The sequence below is a fragment of the Myiozetetes cayanensis genome, unplaced genomic scaffold, assembly GCF_022539395.1.
Source record: "Myiozetetes cayanensis isolate MyiCay16 unplaced genomic scaffold, myiCay2020 scf2-11, whole genome shotgun sequence".
Taxonomy (NCBI): Eukaryota; Metazoa; Chordata; class Aves; order Passeriformes; family Tyrannidae; genus Myiozetetes; species Myiozetetes cayanensis.
Window position 1 is genome coordinate 29,762,257 of NW_026087411.1, and position 19,913 is coordinate 29,782,169.

Genomic DNA, 19,913 nt, shown 5'->3' on the forward strand with positions numbered 1-19,913 from the left:
TAGGTAAGAAAAATCAGGTTAGGTGGAGGTCCAAGTTGCTGACAGACCAAAGTGATGCATAATGAAGGGGAAGCAATAGAGTGCCTTGGTTCTGTAATTCATTTATGCATTGAGAAGCACTGTTGCATGAAGAGAATGAAACATTAAGAAGTTGGATGGGTAAATGAAGAATCAACAAGATTAGCTAAGCTTTCTCTGCAGAGCAAGTTGAGTCTTGTTTTATAACCTTTAGGAAAAAGTGTGGTATATACAGTGCATTTGACTTCTACATATAGCTTTCTATTTTGGATGCTATAGGATACTAGTGGATCATTTAAAGTCACTTTTAGCAAATTTAAGTAACTTTTATAATTCCCTGATTAAAAAAAAAAAACACACACAACCAAACACTGGTATGCTGAAGCGGTTAAAAAAATAGTTAGGGAGGCCTTCTTTAAGTTCTCCTTTTTCCAAAGACTGTGGAAAAGTGACAAGATAACATTCTATTTGCTGTATCAGTAGGAACCATCTCATTCTGGATTAAATCTTGCTATTGCTGGAAAAAACATCCCATGCTGTATGTGAATCCATATTTTGCCAGGATTTTTTTCCCCAAGTGGGAATTTTCAAAAGTTTGTTCTTTGATAGGAACTGTGTTTTGAGACTAAACTATTGACTGAAAAATGCAAAATATGTATTTACTTGCTATAGCAGTTGCACTGCATTTATAAAGTGGTTGGTTATGACAGCAAGGGGAAAACTTGTACCCTACTATTTGTGGTTGATCTATGTAGGAATGTAAACCCAGGGACTAACACTTGCTTTCCTGGGTTTGTTTTTAATTTTTCTATTTCAATTCAAAGATAAGGGAGAAGGAATCTTGTATACTCATACTGATCTCCATCTTTTGGGGTAATCTTCATGTATGCTTTTGGTTATGTTTGTTATTTACATCTATCAACACCAAACATGAAGCTTGTGGAGTTTTTATTCTTTTAGAAGTGAAAGTTAACGTTACTCCCTCAATTACCACTTCATATTTTTCGCTTCAGTTTCAGCTTTGGCCTTGTGGTGGGTGGCTACTAGCCATAACCCCATTGTGCTGTTAGAAATAAGCTGTTTCTGCCTAGGATTTTGTTTGTTAAAACAGACTATACACAAGTTCTAGGATTATCAAGTCTTGCAGAACCTAACAACTCTTAGTACAGGCCAGCTGGGGATTCACTCCTGTATGCTCGGTTGATCCAGAATCAGACTTATGTAGTCAACTGATGTCCGTCTCACTTAATGTGGGTTTTATTCATTCCCTCCATCCTTCTCTAATGCAGGTGCTGCTGACTCATATCCTGCACCTCTTGCCCCAACCACCTTCCAGCTCAACTCTCTGCATAGGTCAGTAAAGGACAGTAAAACTTTCACAGGTTAGCAAGACACAAGGGTGTTTGTTGCCTGTCAGACCGAGACAATGTGGTTCACTTGTCTTATTTTTCTTTGTCAAAAAAGGTCGCAAACCATTCCCCAGAGAAGTGGAGTAGGAAATCCAGGACTCAGCTAAAAGACTTCTTTTTACATCTGGCACGGTTCTTGTCCTGACAAACATGAAATTCATGCTGCGAACACAGATAATGCTGAGAGGGAAATGAAAGGTCAGCTCTCCTAAGTCCTGCTGGTTTGCGTAGTCCTGCAGAGACTGTCAAGTGGCCGAGGCAGCCTCAAAGGCTTGTTCTCTTGGCCCTGTGTGCTGGCCCTGGTTATATGCCAGTGTGATTCAGTCAGCTGGGAACTCCTGAGTCCAAGTGAGCAGTCAGGATAAGTCTGTCATTACATTAGAGATGGGAGTGAAAAAAAAGATGGCAGGGACCAGAACTGTGTGCTTTTCTGGTGACTGAGATGATTGCTAGGGGAGGATAGCAGGATAGACTACCATCCTTCCCTGAGAACTCTTGCCTTGAGCAGATTAGCCAGTGGCTGGCAGAAGAATGCCTGTCCCAAATAGGGTGCTGCTGTTTGGTATTGTAGATTCTGTGGGTTTTTTGTTTTCTAATCCCTAAGGGGTTTGTTTCGTTTCCTCTTCAAGGAGCGATAAGCTTCCATTTCTCTGTGCACAGACACGTGTATAGCAGCCGTCCTAAAGATGACATTGGAATAGCTGATCTTTCTGCTGCCCTGATGAAATCATTTAACCGTATGTGTATTCTCTTGGCTTCCTGCAACTCTGCCACGTTGTGTCTCTGGCGACCAAAGCGAGCATCATGGCATAGCAAGGTTTTCTTAGCAATACCGCATCTGTCTTTGGAATTTAGGTTGAGAAAAGAGGTGAAAGAATATATGAAGGCTTTGAAGAACTCAAACAGGAAATTTTAATGAAACATTACATGTGTAGACCTCACATATCTAGACATGAAAAATAGTTGGAGGGAAAAGTTTTTTACTTACTGGTAAAACCATTAGTTGCATAGTTGGCTTTGCTTTCCCCTTCCTTACTCAAACTCCAAGCTGCCAAGATATTTCAAGGAGGAAAATACATTCTCTGACAGGTAGTATCTTCCATTCAGTTGGGACACCTTGTGGTGCAGAGTGAAAGCCAGTTGCCTTCCATATCTATTTTTTTGTCTGTTTGTTTTCTCTTTCTCTAACTCAAAGCAATAGATTACGACATTTAGTATTATATTAAATATATAATTTGTTGCTTAACAACTAGACATACAAACTTATTCCATAAATGACCTATGACAGCTGTCAGGCAGGATTAATATATTCCTAGTTTGACTGAATCTATGACTTGATCTAGCTATAAAGTACTAATAAATTCAGACTTTGCCTGTGAAATAGCTTCTACTCCTTTTAATATGCAAGCAGGTGTCAAAGTGCAATATGCCAACAGGGCAGGAAATTTCTGTCCAAGGCCACGGTGCTGCCTGTCTGCATAATGAGTCTGAGGAAGTTGTTTTGTCAGTCGAGCCGTGACCACCCACTGACATTTTTCCTTCAAAATGGGTACTGACTGAGGGGGTTTCTTTTCTCTTTATGTGCATGTAATCCATCCTGAGACAACATATTATCTAGGTGAGCAGAACTTTTTAGTGTGTATCTGATCTGGGAGTCTTAACATGTGACTCAAGTTTTTTATTATTTGAAAGATGAGTATTAGCAATTAAAGATGTTTTGATTGCATTTAAAAATATGATTATTGTAAACAGCTGACTGCTACTGTAACTTTAGCTGGAGCCAAAAAACCTAGATAACTGGAAAACCCATGTGAGACAAGTGAAAGGCTGTGCAATTTGCATGGCATAGATTTTAATTGTTTATGTATTTTTTAAATAACATAAAAGTTACTTTAGGCTTTTTGTTCATACAACTGCTTGTATCTTCATCTATCTTTTTGCCCTGCTGCTACTAGATTTGGTTAAAACTGAAATCTGTTTAAAGATGAACAGCATTATATGACTTTTTATTATTATATGACTTTATATTATCTGATAGTATAAATTTAAACTTTATTACCCTGGACAATTTTATTATGATTGGCTAAGTTGTCAGTATTGTATGTACCCATGATTAGATAACTACTGCCTGGTTTCTTCAAATTGTATAAAAGATTTAGGTGTCCATGTGAAAAGAGATTGCTGTTGAAGTTTTTATTCCTTATAGGAAAGTCTTTAAAGTAGATTTGCAATTCTCAGTGATTTTTCGGCACATTAAATCTTTACGTCCTTGATAAAAGAACTTGAGAAAGAAGCAAAATTACTCTGTTATTTCAGAGTCAGGAGTGAGGACAAAGCCTAGGAGTTCTGAAAGGATGCATCAGTTATTGCTTTAATGGATTCTGCTTTGGGATGTAGCAGCCAGCTGTGATTCTCCATGACATGGTAATACTGTTGAGAGTAGAATGAAAGACACTGGTTCTCATTTCAGGCTTAATAGTTCAATTACATCTCCTTTCTTTACAGAAAAACAGCATTTCAAAAGAGAATTGTTCATACTACTGGGAGAATCTTAAAACTGCCATTGGACTTATATGTCAGATCTCTAGGGAATGCTTTAAATAACATGGGAGGTTTTAGCCTCTTCAAAAGAGACCTGTCACTGAGCAGTATCTGGTTGTTCTTCCTGTATGTAATAGGGTGCCTGTGGGGTAGGATCTGTTGCTCTTGTTTATACATAGCCTGTTTATTGTCTCACATCTTTAGTTTGATGTATCTGTCTGGCCATATGTACCCCAAAGAGCTTTTACTTTCCTGTTGCTTATTGTTATCAGACCCAGCTATTCCTTACTAAAGTATCAAAGATTTCATGCCAAATATTAAATTATTCCTACTTGTTATGCAAAACCTGTATCACAGCTTTTTCACACTCCTTAACTCTTAGGATAAAATCACTAATGGTGGGTGACCTATATGGGTCAGGGCTTCTCTCCTTGCTATTTTCAAATTTGGTTTGAGAACTTTTCAGCTCTACTGTTACTGTTACAGAGGGGATTCAAGTGGCATGTGCCAAAAGCATCTGAGATAAATTCTTCTTCGCCCAAAATAAAGGGCATTTAACAACTATTCTTGTGAACTTGGTCATCAGAGGGTTGATAAAAAAGTCACCAAACTCAGGAAACACAAGGCTGTATTGGAGCAGTGCTGGGGGTTGTAGTGGGGATGTACCGTGCAAATGTAGCATATTGTCTGCTTGATTGTATTCAAATTACGTCCCCTTTTCTACTTGTGTTAATGTAATCAGAAGATGTAGTAATTTCATGTGTGTTAAATCTCTATCTGCGATTACAAGTCTGTTTAACTTTCAACAATAACCAGAGTTAACTCTCAAACAGAGTCTCTAGAACTTTTTTCCCTTTTTCCTTTGTCAAAATGCAGAATTAGAGTAGTGGGGAGTGAGGGAGAAGAGTGGGTTTAATTCCTGTGAGGCAAAAGTAATTGAACAGAAAATAAAGTCATGCCTTTATCAGTATGAGCTGTCATGAGTTGAGATCTAAGGTTATGTATAAATTCCGAATTAGTAAACTATTTTTAACTTTTGCATTTAGGCATATTTGAGAAGATACTTTCTAAATTACATCTTTCAAAATAATAAGAGCACACCTTCCCTCTTCTTCCTCTCCCTCCTTGCCCCCTATTTTCCAATCCAAAGACTTTTTGGAAGAAATTTTCTGTAGTTTAAGAAATAAAGCACAGCTAAACTCAGGGAATTCTGTATCCTAGTATACGAAAATAAAGGCATTGCCTAAAAGATTTGCCAAGCAAAAAAAAACCCATGTTTGCCACTCTGTTGTATGGTGTCCACTCACACTGTTTGCTGGAGCCAAAATATTTAATTATTTCAGTATGGGCAAAAGTTATGCTGCTTGGAAAGCAGCTACGTATTTCCCATTGCACCAAAGCTAACTAAGCATGTTTTGTGACCATCTTTGTTCCTGCAGCTGGGATACATAGAGCGCATGCAGGCTTAAAGTAACTTAAAAGACTGGACTACAGATCATAGCTAATTGTGTGCTAATGGCCGATAGCTGTGTGCAAATAGGGACAGGAAGAGGGTGGCAGCTTTGTCAGGAGAATTATCTGTGGGTCTCTTTTATACAAAGAGTTTGTATGACTTGGAGAGCTGTCCATCTCTCCCCCAAAATCTTAGCTGCCGGGGTGTGAAGGGCAGCTGTGTGCTGCTCAGTCCAGCAGCTCCTTCCCCTCAGATCTGGGCCCCCTTCACACCTCCAGACCTCAAATGCTGGCAGATCTTAACACAGCTGTATGTACTGGGAAACTGAGCTCATTAGATCAGACCGAAGGTGGAGTAATGCAATGAGATAATGGCCCTGTGACAATGGAAACAGATACTTCACTGTGTCTCTTATGAGATCAGTTGCTCTGTGAGGAAACAACAACTGAAAAAAACTGCAAAAAAACCCCAACTACGCTTATGGAATGGAAAATGACAAGAGAATTGGCGTTTGGTGTAACATTTAGGCAGTGGAAGAAGTCAAGCCATCTTTTCAGGGATAATAGATAACACATTGTGTTTGTCAGGTATTCTGGATGTCATTTGGGACTTTTAGGAATTTCATCTGCAGAACGTGGCAGAAATGAGTGATGTTACTTTAATTGGTCTCTATTCAGATGAACTCTCATGATCCACTGTAGCTGCCTTAAGTTTGTTTGTTTGTTTGTTTGTTTTGAAAGGGAGGTGGCATTGTGTGTTTAGTTGCCTGCTCTAAACCTGCCTGTTATAGAGCTACTTCTCTTTTGTACACCAGTTTCTCATGATAAATGAGTGCCTTGGTGAGAACTCTGCCCTTTTCTACCCAGAGCCTGTAGGCTTTGGAAAGACACTGTCTGCACTTTGAGTGTGCCAGGAGAAAAAAAAAAAGTAGTTCTGTACCGTTGTTTACTTTCAATGCTTCTCCTTTTATCTTCCATAACAGCTTGTGAGTTGAAACTGCATTTTTAATTACATTGTTTGCATCTTGTATATGCACAATACATTCATTTGAGGGCATTTTTTTGTACAGTAGGAGTGTGGTGATATGTAATAAGTCTCAAGAATAATTAAAACTTGTGTTAACTTGTGTATGTTTTCAGCAGTGATTGAACTTTGTGTTGAATCTTTTCTGGGTCCAAGATCAGATCTTAATCAAGTAGAAAGGAAGGAAGGGATGAGGGGGAAGGAAGAGCTGGTTGTAGTTATATCAGTAAGTTCTTGCCAGTTTAAGATAAATGTCACCTGTCATGGTAATTTATTTATTTTTTTTTTTTTAAAGTATATTGCCTCCAATTTTTTAGGTGCTTGCTCCTAAGATAGTTTTTGTATATAACATTTACTGAGAGGGAAACAGGGACAGTGGGATAATGTTATGAATCAACATTTGGGGGTATTTTCACTCCTCCTGTGTAAGGATGGAACCTCAGAGTTCTGCTCAGTGTTTACGCTGAAGGGAAAAAAGCAAAGTAACCTGGGAAAGGCTTTAACTGCATCATGATGTGACAGAGCAAAGACTGAAATAACTAGAGAATTCCAGGAGAGAATATGGTAAATCTGGGTTTTTTCTTTTACTTCAGAGAGGTAGAAACGCATGCCAGAATCGTCCAAATGCATGGTTTGGATCTGAAACTTTCACTTTCTGCACTGAATAGTAATAATTTTTCTCAATTTGTTTTCTACAATGTAGTTTTAGAAAAGGGGGGGAAGCTAGTTCTTCCAAGTCCCTTCCTGCAAAAGGTGAAGGTGGTTAAGCATTCCTGAGCACCTGAAGACCCGAGCAACTGTTAAAAAATTGACTTGCAGAACCTGTGGAAATGATAATGATCTCGTTTATTTCTCTAAAACATTGTTAACGAGTGCCGTGCATGCATCATGGCATACTAGATTAAACGTGAGATGAGAAAAGGTCCTGATTCAAGGACAATGACTGGAATCCTGTTGCATGAAATGCTTTGACAAAGTGTTACTTTCTCCGTCTTTGAAAAGTACAGTTTTATTGTTGGCTTGTAGATGGTTTGACTTTGCCAGAGACAGCAGGTGAATTAACATGAATCGCACTACCTTTGCCAAGGATTCTGTGACATCCTGCTCATACCCAAGTCAAGCTGAGGCATGTAACAAGTGTTTTGAAATGGATAGTAGTTCTGAAGATGTCTCTAATATTAAACCAAATTCAAGATCTGCACTGGAGATTAAATGCTAGTTCAGTCTGGAAGAGTATATTTGGTCTCTGGAAGAGATCCATCTGGTTTAAACTGGTAAATCAAGTAAAAGTTTATCTAATTAAAACTCCCTATCTAAATGTCAGAGCACTTGCATTACTTTTCCTTATGTGAAGCAGGTTTTTAGTATTTCATAAAATTATTTTTAGTGAATATACTAGGCTTACCTTTGCAAAAAACTGGATAATTTTTCAAAGTATGAACAAAGGGCGAAAACCTGAGAGGGACAAACATTTCTTTTTTAGGCTGCCAGCATTTTTCAAGATTGACTGTTAAACTGTTTGCTTTCAGATTGTGTCAGATGCTGCTGGAGAGGGGGTTGCCATTACTGGGAACAATACCTTCAACAACTGGAATTGGCCTAACGCTGTGATCTTTGCTGCTACTGTAATCACTACAATCGGTAAGTATTTACCATGTCAACTCTCCTAACTGTTGCCTAAAGTACGAGTTCACCTGCAGATTCATAGAAGGAAAAAATGAGTTTTTTGGCATTCTCTCCATGGGCATACAGAAAAGTGTGCCTTTCCAATAAGTAATGAATTTAAGGTGCAGTTGGGGATGACTGGTGTCATTCCAGTTGCACTGATTCATGCACTTTAATTTCCAAATCATAAAATCCCAAAACAAAAGCATAACAAAGCATTCCATTAAACTAATGCCTAAAGCGAGTGCATATGAGGTTTTTGTATAGCTGTCCTGTTACACAGATGCATCCTCCGAAGCTACTGGATTATCAGTGTTCCTGGCTTGCAGAACAATCTGGACTTTTTATCTGTCTCTTCAAAGAAGGTGAAGCAGAACAACTGTTGTCTTTTAAATATCACTACTGATTTGTGGTTGTAAAACCCTCTGCACTGAAAGAATTCTTCCTTGCTACACCTACAGTGCAAAAAAAAAAAAAAAAAAAAAAGAATGCAAAATAACCAGACAAGGCTGGATGTATACAGAAATAGGAGTCTTACTGTTAAATCATATGCAGTACTGTGGTTTTCTTTATTATTTGAAACTCACAATACCCAGCTTATATTATAACTTATGACAAAACACTGAAGGATAACACACCTATATAAGAAAGCTCTGGCAGAAGTACAGAAAATAGGCTGCTGATTTTAGAGCCTGAGTCTGTAATGCCCTGTTGGCTTCTGTGACCAGCAAAGAACTAAATTCAGTTGACATACCTTGCACTTCCTTGCTTTGCACTTAACTCCCAAGCTCTTCCCCTGCCAAGCTACCAGGTAGTCACAAGTTAAATGTGTATAGTGGATCTTTCACGTGGAAGCTAACTTCAGACTGAATTTTAAATTTTTATTCTATAAAATTGAATCAGTCAAGTTTCTAATAGTGCTGCTTAAGGTTGGGGATCATATTAGAAGTTTTAAGATGAAGTTTATTTCATATCTATCCCATCTCGTCAAGAAAATGATGTACAAAATCTAGGAAACACTTGGAGTGCAGTAATCCTCTTGGCTTGCATCAATGGAATATATGTTTGCTAGAGCAGAATTGGAAGGCATCCATATTCAGAAGATCAGCATCTGGAGTAAACTAAAGCTCTTATAGGTGAAATAAGGAGTGTTTGATACAGCAGGAACCCAAATAATGTTTTGTGCATAGGTAGAACTGCCTTGAATTCTCTTCAACAAGAACAGACGGAGCACATACTTATCTCTTTTAGGTTATGGAAATGTTTCTCCAAAGACACCCTCTGGGCGTCTCTTCTGCATATTTTATGGGCTTTTTGGAGTTCCTCTCTGCTTGACGTGGATCAGTGCTCTGGGGAAGTTCTTTGGAGGACGTGCCAAGAGGCTGGGCCAGTTTCTGACGAAAAGAGGAGTGAGCCTGGTAAGGCTCTTACTTGTTTACCCTTGAACTGTGTATTTTTGATGCATGAATTAAGCTTACATTTCTTAAGTTACCTGCTCATCTTCTAAATGAACACTTGCGCAAACACGAATTTTCCCAAATGGTGTTGAATAGAAATAACTGAAAGGGGGGTTGGGTCTGATGAGTTAGTTCAGGAGGAAGTTTTAGCAAATAAAGTCTCATAGAAACCTTTAGTACTAAGTGTATCTCCTTACATTAGAAACCTTTAGGACAAATGTTGGTGAGGCTCCGTTTCACAGACATTTCAATCAAGCCCCAGGGGCACAGAAATAAGCTGTCCTGCTTTGTTCCCACCTAGCATGAGTACTTCCTGCTGTGCAGTGAACCAACTGGAAAACAACACTTTTGTTCTGAGTTATGGCTTGTGGGTGTTTCATTTGTGGCATTTTGTTGTTTTTTTGGTGGAGGGTTTTTTATTTCCTCTCCCTCCTCCACTCTGAATTCCCAGTTCTAACTGCACAGAAATGGGAGGCAAGGCAGGGCCATAGTGCCTGGAGGACAGTGGGTCTAGTTTGAATCCTGGTTTCAGAAACAGAGCAAGGACTGAGAGGCAAGTACAGAAAATAGTAGTGAAATGCATGGAGACGTGCAGGTTTGTACAGAGGTTGCATGAGTGGCAAAGGGAAGGAGCCAGAAATAGGAGAGAAGCATCTTAAAACACTTCTGATCTTCTATATTCATATGAATAAAAGGAAAGTTAGAGGTATTGACTGCTTTTTAGACTAGAGCACTATGTCCATATCCCATGCCTGTTTATAAAATATCAGGGACTCCTTAAACTTTCCATGACTGTGAAAGAAAACTATGAGGAAATAATCCTTTTTGAGCAAGTAGTTGTAAGAATACAGAGTTCTGCCTAAAGAAAAAAAAAGTGTGTTTACTTCAGTCACTTTTAGTGACTTTTAATTATGGTAGCTAAATGGTTAGCACAAAAATCTGAAATGTCTGGTACTGTCAGATAATTCTTGGTGCCATGGACAGGAAAAGAAAATTGAGATCTTTTCCTGACTTTTTTCTGTCTTTTTTCTTTACAGAGGAAAGCACAAATTACATGCACGGCCATTTTCATTGTTTGGGGTGTCTTGGTCCATCTGGTTATTCCTCCATTTGTCTTTATGGTGACTGAAGGATGGAGTTACATTGAAGGCCTCTATTTCTCATTCATCACTATCACCACCATAGGATTTGGAGATTTTGTTGCTGGTCAGTAATTGTATTTTATGTAGTATATCATTACGTGCATAGTGTGGCAATTCTGTGTTTGAAAACTCTAATTTGAAAAGATGTTTCCTAAGCTTTTCCAAAACATTTTGCTGAGTAGAACATTCAATTAAAGTTGGATATTGATCCAATGGACTAGATCTGGCTCTTAAGTCTTGGTGTAGATACCTAAGGCCTTTATTGGGCTAAGTCTGCAGCCAAGTTTGTAAGTCTTTCAGGTGCCCCAGGTCGGTCTGTCAGGCAAAGAGCTATCCTATCCATCATGATAGTTATGCACCTTTGGATAGGATCCAGTATCCTAAGCAGGATGTGTAGGTACTGGGCAATGCAGCTGTCTAGAACTAGTCAATGGGAAATGCTGAGCATACTCAAGCCTCCCTCCTAAACATTTTCTTTTCTAAAATCCACTACTTTGTCCAGGGCTTTGAAGGTGGTCCTTGTAAGTGAAATTCTGAATCTGTTTCTCAAGGCTGGTACGTATACACACACTTCAGTGGCAGGGATGAGACTTGGAATTTTCAGCAAGGAAAATGTTCACTTTTGTAGTTTATAAGGCGAGGATAAATACGCTGCTGGGGCTTTTTTGTTCGTCCAGTGGTCAGAATACCTGCGGCCAAGGAAAGTGGGAGACATGGGATCAACTTGCTCCCCACTTGCTACCTCTCAGAGCAGTGTTCAAACAAGTAGGCTCTATTAGTGTGGAAGGGAGTAATTCTCAGGGTCATAACCTCAAAGGTTTATCAACTGCGAGTCTTCTTTCGGTAATGTTTTCGTTTTTACTTCCTTGTAGGTGTAAATCCAGATGCAAACTATCATTCCCTTTACAGATATTTTGTGGAGTTATGGATCTATCTGGGATTAGCTTGGCTTTCGCTCTTCGTTAACTGGAAGGTCAGTATGTTTGTGGAAGTCCACAAAGCAATCAAGAAACGGAGGAAAAAAAGAAAAGAGTCATTTGACAACCATCCTCGGTCTAAAAAACCCCTTCAAATGGGTACCTCAAAGGATGTCAACATTTTCAGCTTTCTTTCAAAGAAGGAAGAGACCTACAATGATCTTATAAAGCAAATTGGGAAGAAGGCCCTGAAAACAAATGACAAAATGATGATAGTCGAAAATGCCAAACAAATGAATGCCAGTATAGATGTTCAGGTGACTTACACAAAGACAGAGTCATTTGAGTATGATGAGGCTTCCCTGGACATTCAGAATGGTCACGTACTGAGACCCCTGCATGATAAACGTATGGGAGACAGCCCTTTAGAAGGAACCATGTTTGTAAACCAGCTGGACAGGATTAGTGAAGAAGAAGGCGAAGTGTGGGATTCCAGAGACTATCGACCCTTAATATTTGAGAACGCCAATATAACATTTGTAAATGAAGATGATGATGAAGAGGAAGATATCTCAGATGATGAAGAAACGTCAAAATCCTCCATGGATGATAATCTTGCAGAGGAATCTGAAACTGCAAAAAAACTGGTAAAATTCCCATCCTCTGATGAATCTACCTTTACTAATAACGAGCTAGAACTTTCTGTGCCTTATGAACAACTGATGAACGAATATAATACAGTAAGCAATGTGAAGGCTGCCACGTGAATCTTGTTTGACAGTGGTTTTTGGGAAGTGGTCAGTACATAAAGAACATATAGCAGAGCAAGGAGAAAAGTATGTTTTTACAGCTTCTCCTGTCTCTTTGAAAACAAAAGCAAGTCCCAAACTAAGAAACTCCAGTTTCCTTTTCCCATCATAAGTTGGCTTTGAGCCCGTCAGCTTTGTTTTTCTGAAAAACTTGTAAAATAACAGTTGAATTTGGAGTCCCACTCCTTCTTGGGACTTTATGGTTCTTGAACAACGTAGGACAAAAAGACTAGTTAATACACTGGACCTGCTCTGGGTTCATGCATTTCGCTGAGGAACTGGTTTGGGAATGTAACTATACTGTGGCACAGAGACTGTTCTGAGCATCAAATGTGTTCGGTTACTCCATTAGCCTTTCACTTCTGAATCCTGCTTTGATCACAAATGAAATCAAGGGGGTTGCCTGGCCATGCTTAGCGAGAAGATCTGAGCTGAGGTGCACTGGCAGACTGAGAAGGAAGTTTCTGAAACACCTGTCAAGAATATTTCAGTGCTTCTTAAATTATAGTCAATTCTAATTTCATAAATAAAATACTAAAATGAAAAATTCCAAAGGAATGGATTGAGAAGGAGCCCTCTAACAAGGAAGAATCATCTAGGAGGAAGCTTACCAATTGGGCTGCTAAACTGTACATCAGCCCCAGAACTGTTAGAATGAAGTGACTGGAAGACTTATTGATCAAAACATGTATGAGCACAAGCAGGATGCAATGAACTTTTTTAATGTTGAAAGTGTCCTTCCACTGTCCATTTCCTAAAGGAAATACTTGAATGAACCTTATACAGTATCTGTGTACAGGTGAAGTTTTATTGACACTGTTCTTATTAGGAAAAAATCACCTTGGGAGGCACAGATATTTTCCAAATGCCCTAATGCCTGTCAGAAGGGACTGTAGCACTGCTGCTGATCTGTGCAGTGTGTTAGTCAGTATTGTTGTTTGATGTTCCTCCCTGCCTTGGTACTTCAGACTAGACTTGAATGGGAGATGATTTTTGAAACAATTGATTACACTTCGCATATTTGGGAGGTTTTTTAGAGTTTGTCCTGTTTGCATATACAATGGTTATACTATCCCACTTTAAAGAAGGTTGGGCAATATCAAACCTTGGGGCAAATTGAGATGTGATCAAGTGACTTCAGGCCATAAGGCACTTTTTTTAAAAGGAACTTTGGCTCTAAGCTTCTGAAAGTATTATCTTTTGACTTGGAGATGGGCTATTCATTAGGCAGAAATATGTCTGTTCATAGTATTTATGCCCAAATTATTTTGGCTCCAAAGAAAATTTTACCGTGGTTTTATTTTTCTTCCTTTTTCCATATCTGTGCATTAACCCTGACAGCTCTTTCAAATGAGGCTCTTGATTACATGTTGGCAAAAGGTACGGACTTCAGTTGTATCCAACATACTTGGAACAAAAAATAGCTAAGACCTTTGAACCTTAACACGTCACGTTCTGCTGTTTGTTTAGTTTTAGAGTATTTAAGTCATTCCAGTATGTCCGAAGTTTTCCAAAGTTCAGTGAACAGTTAAAAGTTGTCTCATTCTCATTTTCAGTATAATGCTGGCAGACTCACTAACTCTGTAAGAAGAGCCTACGGAATCTTGCAATGCCAATCTTGAATTACTAGCTATTTCTAATAACTGCAAATATTGGCTGCATCTGGCTTCTTCAGCAGAAGAAGGAGGATGTGTGGGAAACTGGCACTTTGGTTGGATAGTGTTTTGAAGTCATCTACTGAGAAATGAGGGACTGTCATTACTGGTCTTTTCTTTTTTTCCTGGAATTTTCCACATATATGACATTTTTTCAAATAAAAAAAGTGAACACAAGGCTAGGGCCAACTCTGTTATACTACAAAAATGTGGGATCAACATAATTGGATGTGGTAGTTAATCTGTAATTTATGACAGTATCGCTGAAGAGAGAATTCTCTTTTGAAAATTTTATTATATCAATGCAATTTGGAGTAGGGGTGCTTGGATGTATTTGCTTGTATCTGACAAGAAAGAGGAAGAGGCCGTATCAAGAAGGCTCTTACTTCCTTCTGATAGCTTCCCTTCATCCCCACTGTTTTAAAATGACTCCAAACCCTTCAAGTATTTGTATATATCTGAAGGGTTGTGGTTGACAGCTGTGCCTTGTAACTGTAAGAAACAGTAGGTAAAGACTACTTGCATGATGCACAGAATGCTTGTGTAGCAAGTCCAGCCTTTTTTTTATATATATTTTTTGTTTAAAAAAGTGCATATTAACTTAAAAGAATAGAGCAAGCACTCCATATAGCTTTTGCTGTCCTCCAGCTTGTCTTCCATTATTGACGCGAAGATTAAAGTTTTAGTAACAATTAGAGAGCTACAGGACAATGAGGAGAGAAAAGACTTGCTGAAAGTGCGTGAAATGGAAAAATATAGTCCAATCTTCATTTGAAGAAAAAAAAAAAAAGGAAAAAATTCTCTTTAATACAGAAATAATACAACCCAGACACTTGGCTGGGCTGCTTTGATTGGGAGGGGATGTTGCACACTGGAACCCAGACTCTGTTCTCCATAGCGAAGTGCACTTGTACGCCAGAGCTGAGAATAGATGGGATCTGTTTCATATTATCAAGCTAGATGTGGCTCTTTGGCCTTTCCCAGTGTAGTCAGCATAGACTATAAGTCAGCATAATAAGTATCATGGGATTTAAAGTAATAGTTTAAATTTATTAAAACAAACTACAATATTCCCACTTTTTTGGGGAAACATGATCGCACCTCACAAAACTGTTCTCAAGATATCCCACCATGTGCCTTAATGTAATCGTAACACTGAGAAAAAAATTCCTTTTTACACAGGGGCCAACACAATTGGTCTCATTAAGCCCTACTTGTTTCAGTGTTTTGGAGTGGCTTAGTTGGCGCGTAGCCTTCATACTGGCTCTCTCCAAAACCTGAACCATTCCCAGGGATTTTAAAATTATGGTGCCATCTCAGAACTGCCGAAGTGCTAAGCAAGACAGCTTTTTGCCTGCCTGTCTTCCATGTCTTGAGAAAAGCAGCTGCCTGGGGGATCTAAATTAATGTCTTTCTGCCTTCAGATTCTTGTGTAGTGACTTAAAGGGGTGGCCAGGCTGGGTTTTGATCTGTTCAGCCTCAAAACTGCCTCTGAATGAATTCCTAGTGCTACTGGTTATGTCTTGTAATTATTTCAATTATCTGGTCGATCTGGAAGCATTTTCTTTGGATGTCAATTAAGATTTCATTTGGTTAACTGATAGTGTTAACACTTTTCTTGATGCTGTGGAGTTGGGCTTACAGGTGAAACAGATCTCTTCCTGGAAAGAGAGGAAAGGGGAATTATTAAAAAAGGAAATGAAAAAAAGCTTAAAAGCACATGTAAGGAAGGGATGGAATGGCAGTGGAAACTCTTCTTTTCTACTTATTGCCTACAAGTAGTTGTATTTCCAGTCACATCCTGTGAAAGATGGGTCCACTTACTAATTTTGCCAAGATGAGCCAGTACTTTAAATTATTTTTTTTTTTCCAAAAAATAAAAAATCCTGAAATGTGACCACAGAAGTCGGTTCTTACAAAAGACCTTTTAAGTGCTGCAGACTATGTGACCCCATCCTTCGTGACATCATCGTGACACTTCTTGGTTTTGTATTGTGTTACTGAAGCCTCTTTTTACCAGAAGGACATCATTTTCAGATACCTGTCTTGCATCAGGCAATCTGACACATCTGATACACTGGTACGAAATCACTGAGGAAATACAAAATTGGAGTGTTAAATTTTTCTGAACTAATGATGCGTGAATCTGTTGCTGGCAATGGATATCACAAAGCATGCAGAAGTAAAACCAGACTGATAACAGATCCATGGTGACGCATTTGTATATGTTGAGATTTTATATTTCCTCCAGTTGATCTGGGAGAGTGTGTAGCGACAGACAAGCACGACTGATGAGGAGAGCAAAGAGCAATATACAAGTCTGTTGACCTAAATAAAAGAACTCTGCTTTAGACTTGTAATTTTTGTGCCTCGTGGGATTCATTCCATTTGTGATGGACTTAACTTTTAAAAATCAGCTTGTCTTTCATATGGCTTTTGAAGTTTGTACAGCTCTGACTCTTATCACTCCATAATATGCCTGTCTGTCTGTCTTTGTTGCTGATTGTCACTGGAATCACACTGTATGTAAATATTTGCTAAGTCTTTGTAAAATGTAATTTATTTTAATATTTTGCAATAAAAATTTTACAATTTATCCTCTGTGTCATGAGAAGAATGGTAATCGAGATTTCTTTTTACAACTACCTACACTTGTAATCCACCTCACAAATGAGACTGGTCCTGGTCCAAAGAGCTGGAAGATAAGGAGCCAAAAAAGCAAGTTTTATGCAAGCAGATGTCTTAACTTGTATGGAGTATTGATGACTTCAGTTCAATGGCATCTGGTCTTCAATTAGATGCAGCATAGCAAAGTATTATTCGATGTGGATTTTGGACAGCTGTTAAAAGATAAACTGAAGTTTATTTTAGGGGCTGTGTTTTATCAGGGGGCTGCTTTTAAAGAAGATTCACTGAGATGGGAAGTGTTAGAATTAATCAATATTGCGATAAAATAAAATGGACATTTATGACTGCTATCTGAATCTCATGCCAGAGCTATTAAAATATCTGAGTAACTGTTTATGAATTTTCACAAGATTTCGAGTAGCAGTGCTCACCATTTTGCAGGCTAAGAAGTATTTGCAGTCCTTCAACTCCAGCAGCTTCCTTAAAACACATTGGAAAATAGCTAACTACCTGCTTTAAAGGGGAGCAAAATATGACTTTGTGATGCCTGTGATAGAGTTGGAGCCATCTGAAGAAACTGGGACAACCTCAGCCTGAGGAGGAAGAGACTGAACCTTGGGTTTTCAGCAACTGAGTGACATCAATGAAGCACGAGCTAGGAGAGTGGGGAGACCCATGGGCACAGCAGGGAAAGGTGGATGCTGTCTTGATTGGGGTAAGGGTAGCCGAACTCTACACTTTCCTCCAGCCCCACAACAGAGGCACAATGAAGGAGGAAGAGTTGTCTGACTGGCGATTGATGCCAAAAAGAGCCAAAGAGGGAGATGGGGTCTCCTCATGGAGCTGGAGGCAGGACATAGCACAGAGTCTGGTAAGCACTCAGTAACATTTCTGTTGGCTCCCAGCAAGTTTGAGCCCACAGACTATTGTTCACCTTCTGCCCTCGGTATTTTAGCAGAGTGTTGTTAATTTACAGGGGGTAGGGTAACAAGAAGTAGGAAAACAGGACAAACCTGTATCTGTTATAGGCCTGTTCTTACGGTCCATGCCTGGCTGCGGGTTCCTCTGAACACAATAGCTTAATAGATAAAATCACAGGCCAGCTGACACTTAAAAAACCTGAAATCTTTTCGCTAAATGCTTATCACAGGCCATCGCAATGCATGGTGCAACATGATACCAGCAACCTGCAGCTCATGGACATGGAGAACTCCAACCTTTAATTCTATGAGATGAAGACAGTAATAAAGCAGGAAGAGTTGCTGCTCAGGACTGTTTTACACAGAAAAATGCTACTTCACTCCCTTCAGGGGGTTTCTTCAGGGCAGTTTCCTGTGGCTGGACCTAGGTCCTGAAGAACCCATAAAATACCTCTCTTGACTCTTGTGCAAGGAGGTGATGGAGATCTGTTGCCTGTAGTTTGAGCAGGAAGATTCTTCTTTTTAAATTCTTGACTTGTACCTTGTGCCTTTTTTTTTTTTTTTGTTAAGCAACAGTTGGGTGGTTTTTTGGGTTTTGATTTTTCCTTTTAAAAACCTTTTTTTAGCCTCAACCTCCCCTTGCTAAGGTAACTAATACTGTGATATCTCGAAATAAAAGGTGGTGCTGAGTACAGCACCCTTTAGATTTTTACTTCCTTTTGTTTCTTAGAGAACTCTCTTGATCTGCACGCAGACTGGGCCTTCTCCACAGAACCTGCCTGGCTTTATAATATGGTTGGGTGCTGTGGCTTCCTTGCAACTCCATGTCTGAGGAACAGTGGGAAGTGGTGGATGAGTGGGAACACACCTAGCCCTGCCAGGGGTCACTTATTTTGCTGGGAGCAAACCTGTGGCATTACCTCTCCCTGGCAGGCCCTTAGCTCTCCACTAAAACTTGTTGATCACCTACAGGTCTTGTGGAATATTTGAAGGGGTGGCTAAGGGATTGCTTTTCACTTTCCTATTGGCAAATACCTTCTTCCATGCAGCTAATACAAATCTTCGAGAAAAATGGACTCATCAAGGGTGGGCATTTTTTTCTGGGGAGGTGATATTTTGTGGAAGAACAATAGATGTCCAAGCACGTATTTTGTGTCTTGAGATGAAAAAAAATTCAAGCAGTGGCTATCTTGGACTGCACAGCGAGGCTAGCACAGTGAGAGGTACCACGACTGATAGGAGCATAGAGGTCCACAAATATTCATCTAACTGACCAAGGAAATCTGCAATTTCCCATCAGAAGGGCTTCTCTGGAAAGGCAGGGTTGATATGGACTGGGATGCTGGAGGCATTATCCTGCACACAGAGAGGTTCCTTGAAAGCCAGGTAGCGTTTTGGAGCAGGGAGGGCTTCCTCTGATGGCCAAGCTTCCAAGTACAGCCCATAACCAGAACTCCTTCTGGTTGAAAAAAAAAAACAGTGCATATATGAAAAATATATTGACATATGAGAAATGTTCTGATGGATTTTTTTAATAATCAGTTTGGATTTTACAAGTTGAACTGAAGCAACTGTGAATTCAAGGAGTTTTGGTTTTCTATTTTTAGGTATTTTTTTTAATAGGATGCCAGAAGTTCTCTCTCTATTGTCACTCCTTGCTGCTCATAGGAAAGAGCAGAAGAGAGATGATGATATCTCGCTCTTCGCATTTTGAGGGTTATCTTGTTTCCTACATGGAGGAAGCTGTGGAAAACACATGCTTTTCTCCTTACTGGAGTGAGGCAGTGAATGACAAAGAAAGCAAAACAAAAAACCTGAAAATAAGAATTCTGAAATTGGGGTGAGGAGGTTAAAACACAAAATATCTGAAGTACAAGTTAATATTTTTCCCACAGACATTCTTTGAAATTTCCCATGCTAACCTTTAATAACATTTTTTTGGCTACTCTCCTAAATATGCTAAACAAAAGCACTTGTGCTTTCAAATTAGACTATGCCTTATTAATTCAAGTAAAAAACAAGTACTTTGACATACTTTTAATCTGATTTGAATATAAAAGTACTGTGTGGCACAGTAATATCCTTTTTAATTGTAAGGAGAATTAATACACTATATGAATGACCAAAAGCAAAAAAGGCCTGTTGACAGCTTTGCACTGTTCTGCAGACTTTTGGCTTTGGAAAATTGTTGATCACATTTTTGTTTATCTAGTTGAATTTTTGGGTGTATAAAGAAGTATCATAATTATAAATGCTGCTAAGATCAGAGACAAAAA

The 19,913-nt window shown here is 39.0% G+C and overlaps 1 protein-coding gene across 1 annotated transcript in view; it reads left to right on the plus strand.

Moving 5' to 3' along the window:
- Window positions 1-16,685, plus strand: part of KCNK5 (potassium two pore domain channel subfamily K member 5) — a 35,258-nt gene extending 18,573 nt beyond the window's left edge. Inside the window, exons 2-5 of the mRNA XM_050316156.1 lie at window positions 7,974-8,085; window positions 9,361-9,527; window positions 10,604-10,772; window positions 11,581-16,685. Coding sequence (XP_050172113.1) covers window positions 7,974-8,085; window positions 9,361-9,527; window positions 10,604-10,772; window positions 11,581-12,392 — 1,260 coding nt within the window. The 3' untranslated portion in view covers window positions 12,393-16,685. The remainder of the gene's footprint in view (window positions 1-7,973; window positions 8,086-9,360; window positions 9,528-10,603; window positions 10,773-11,580) is intronic.
- The last annotated feature ends 3,228 nt before the right edge of the window (window positions 16,686-19,913 follow it).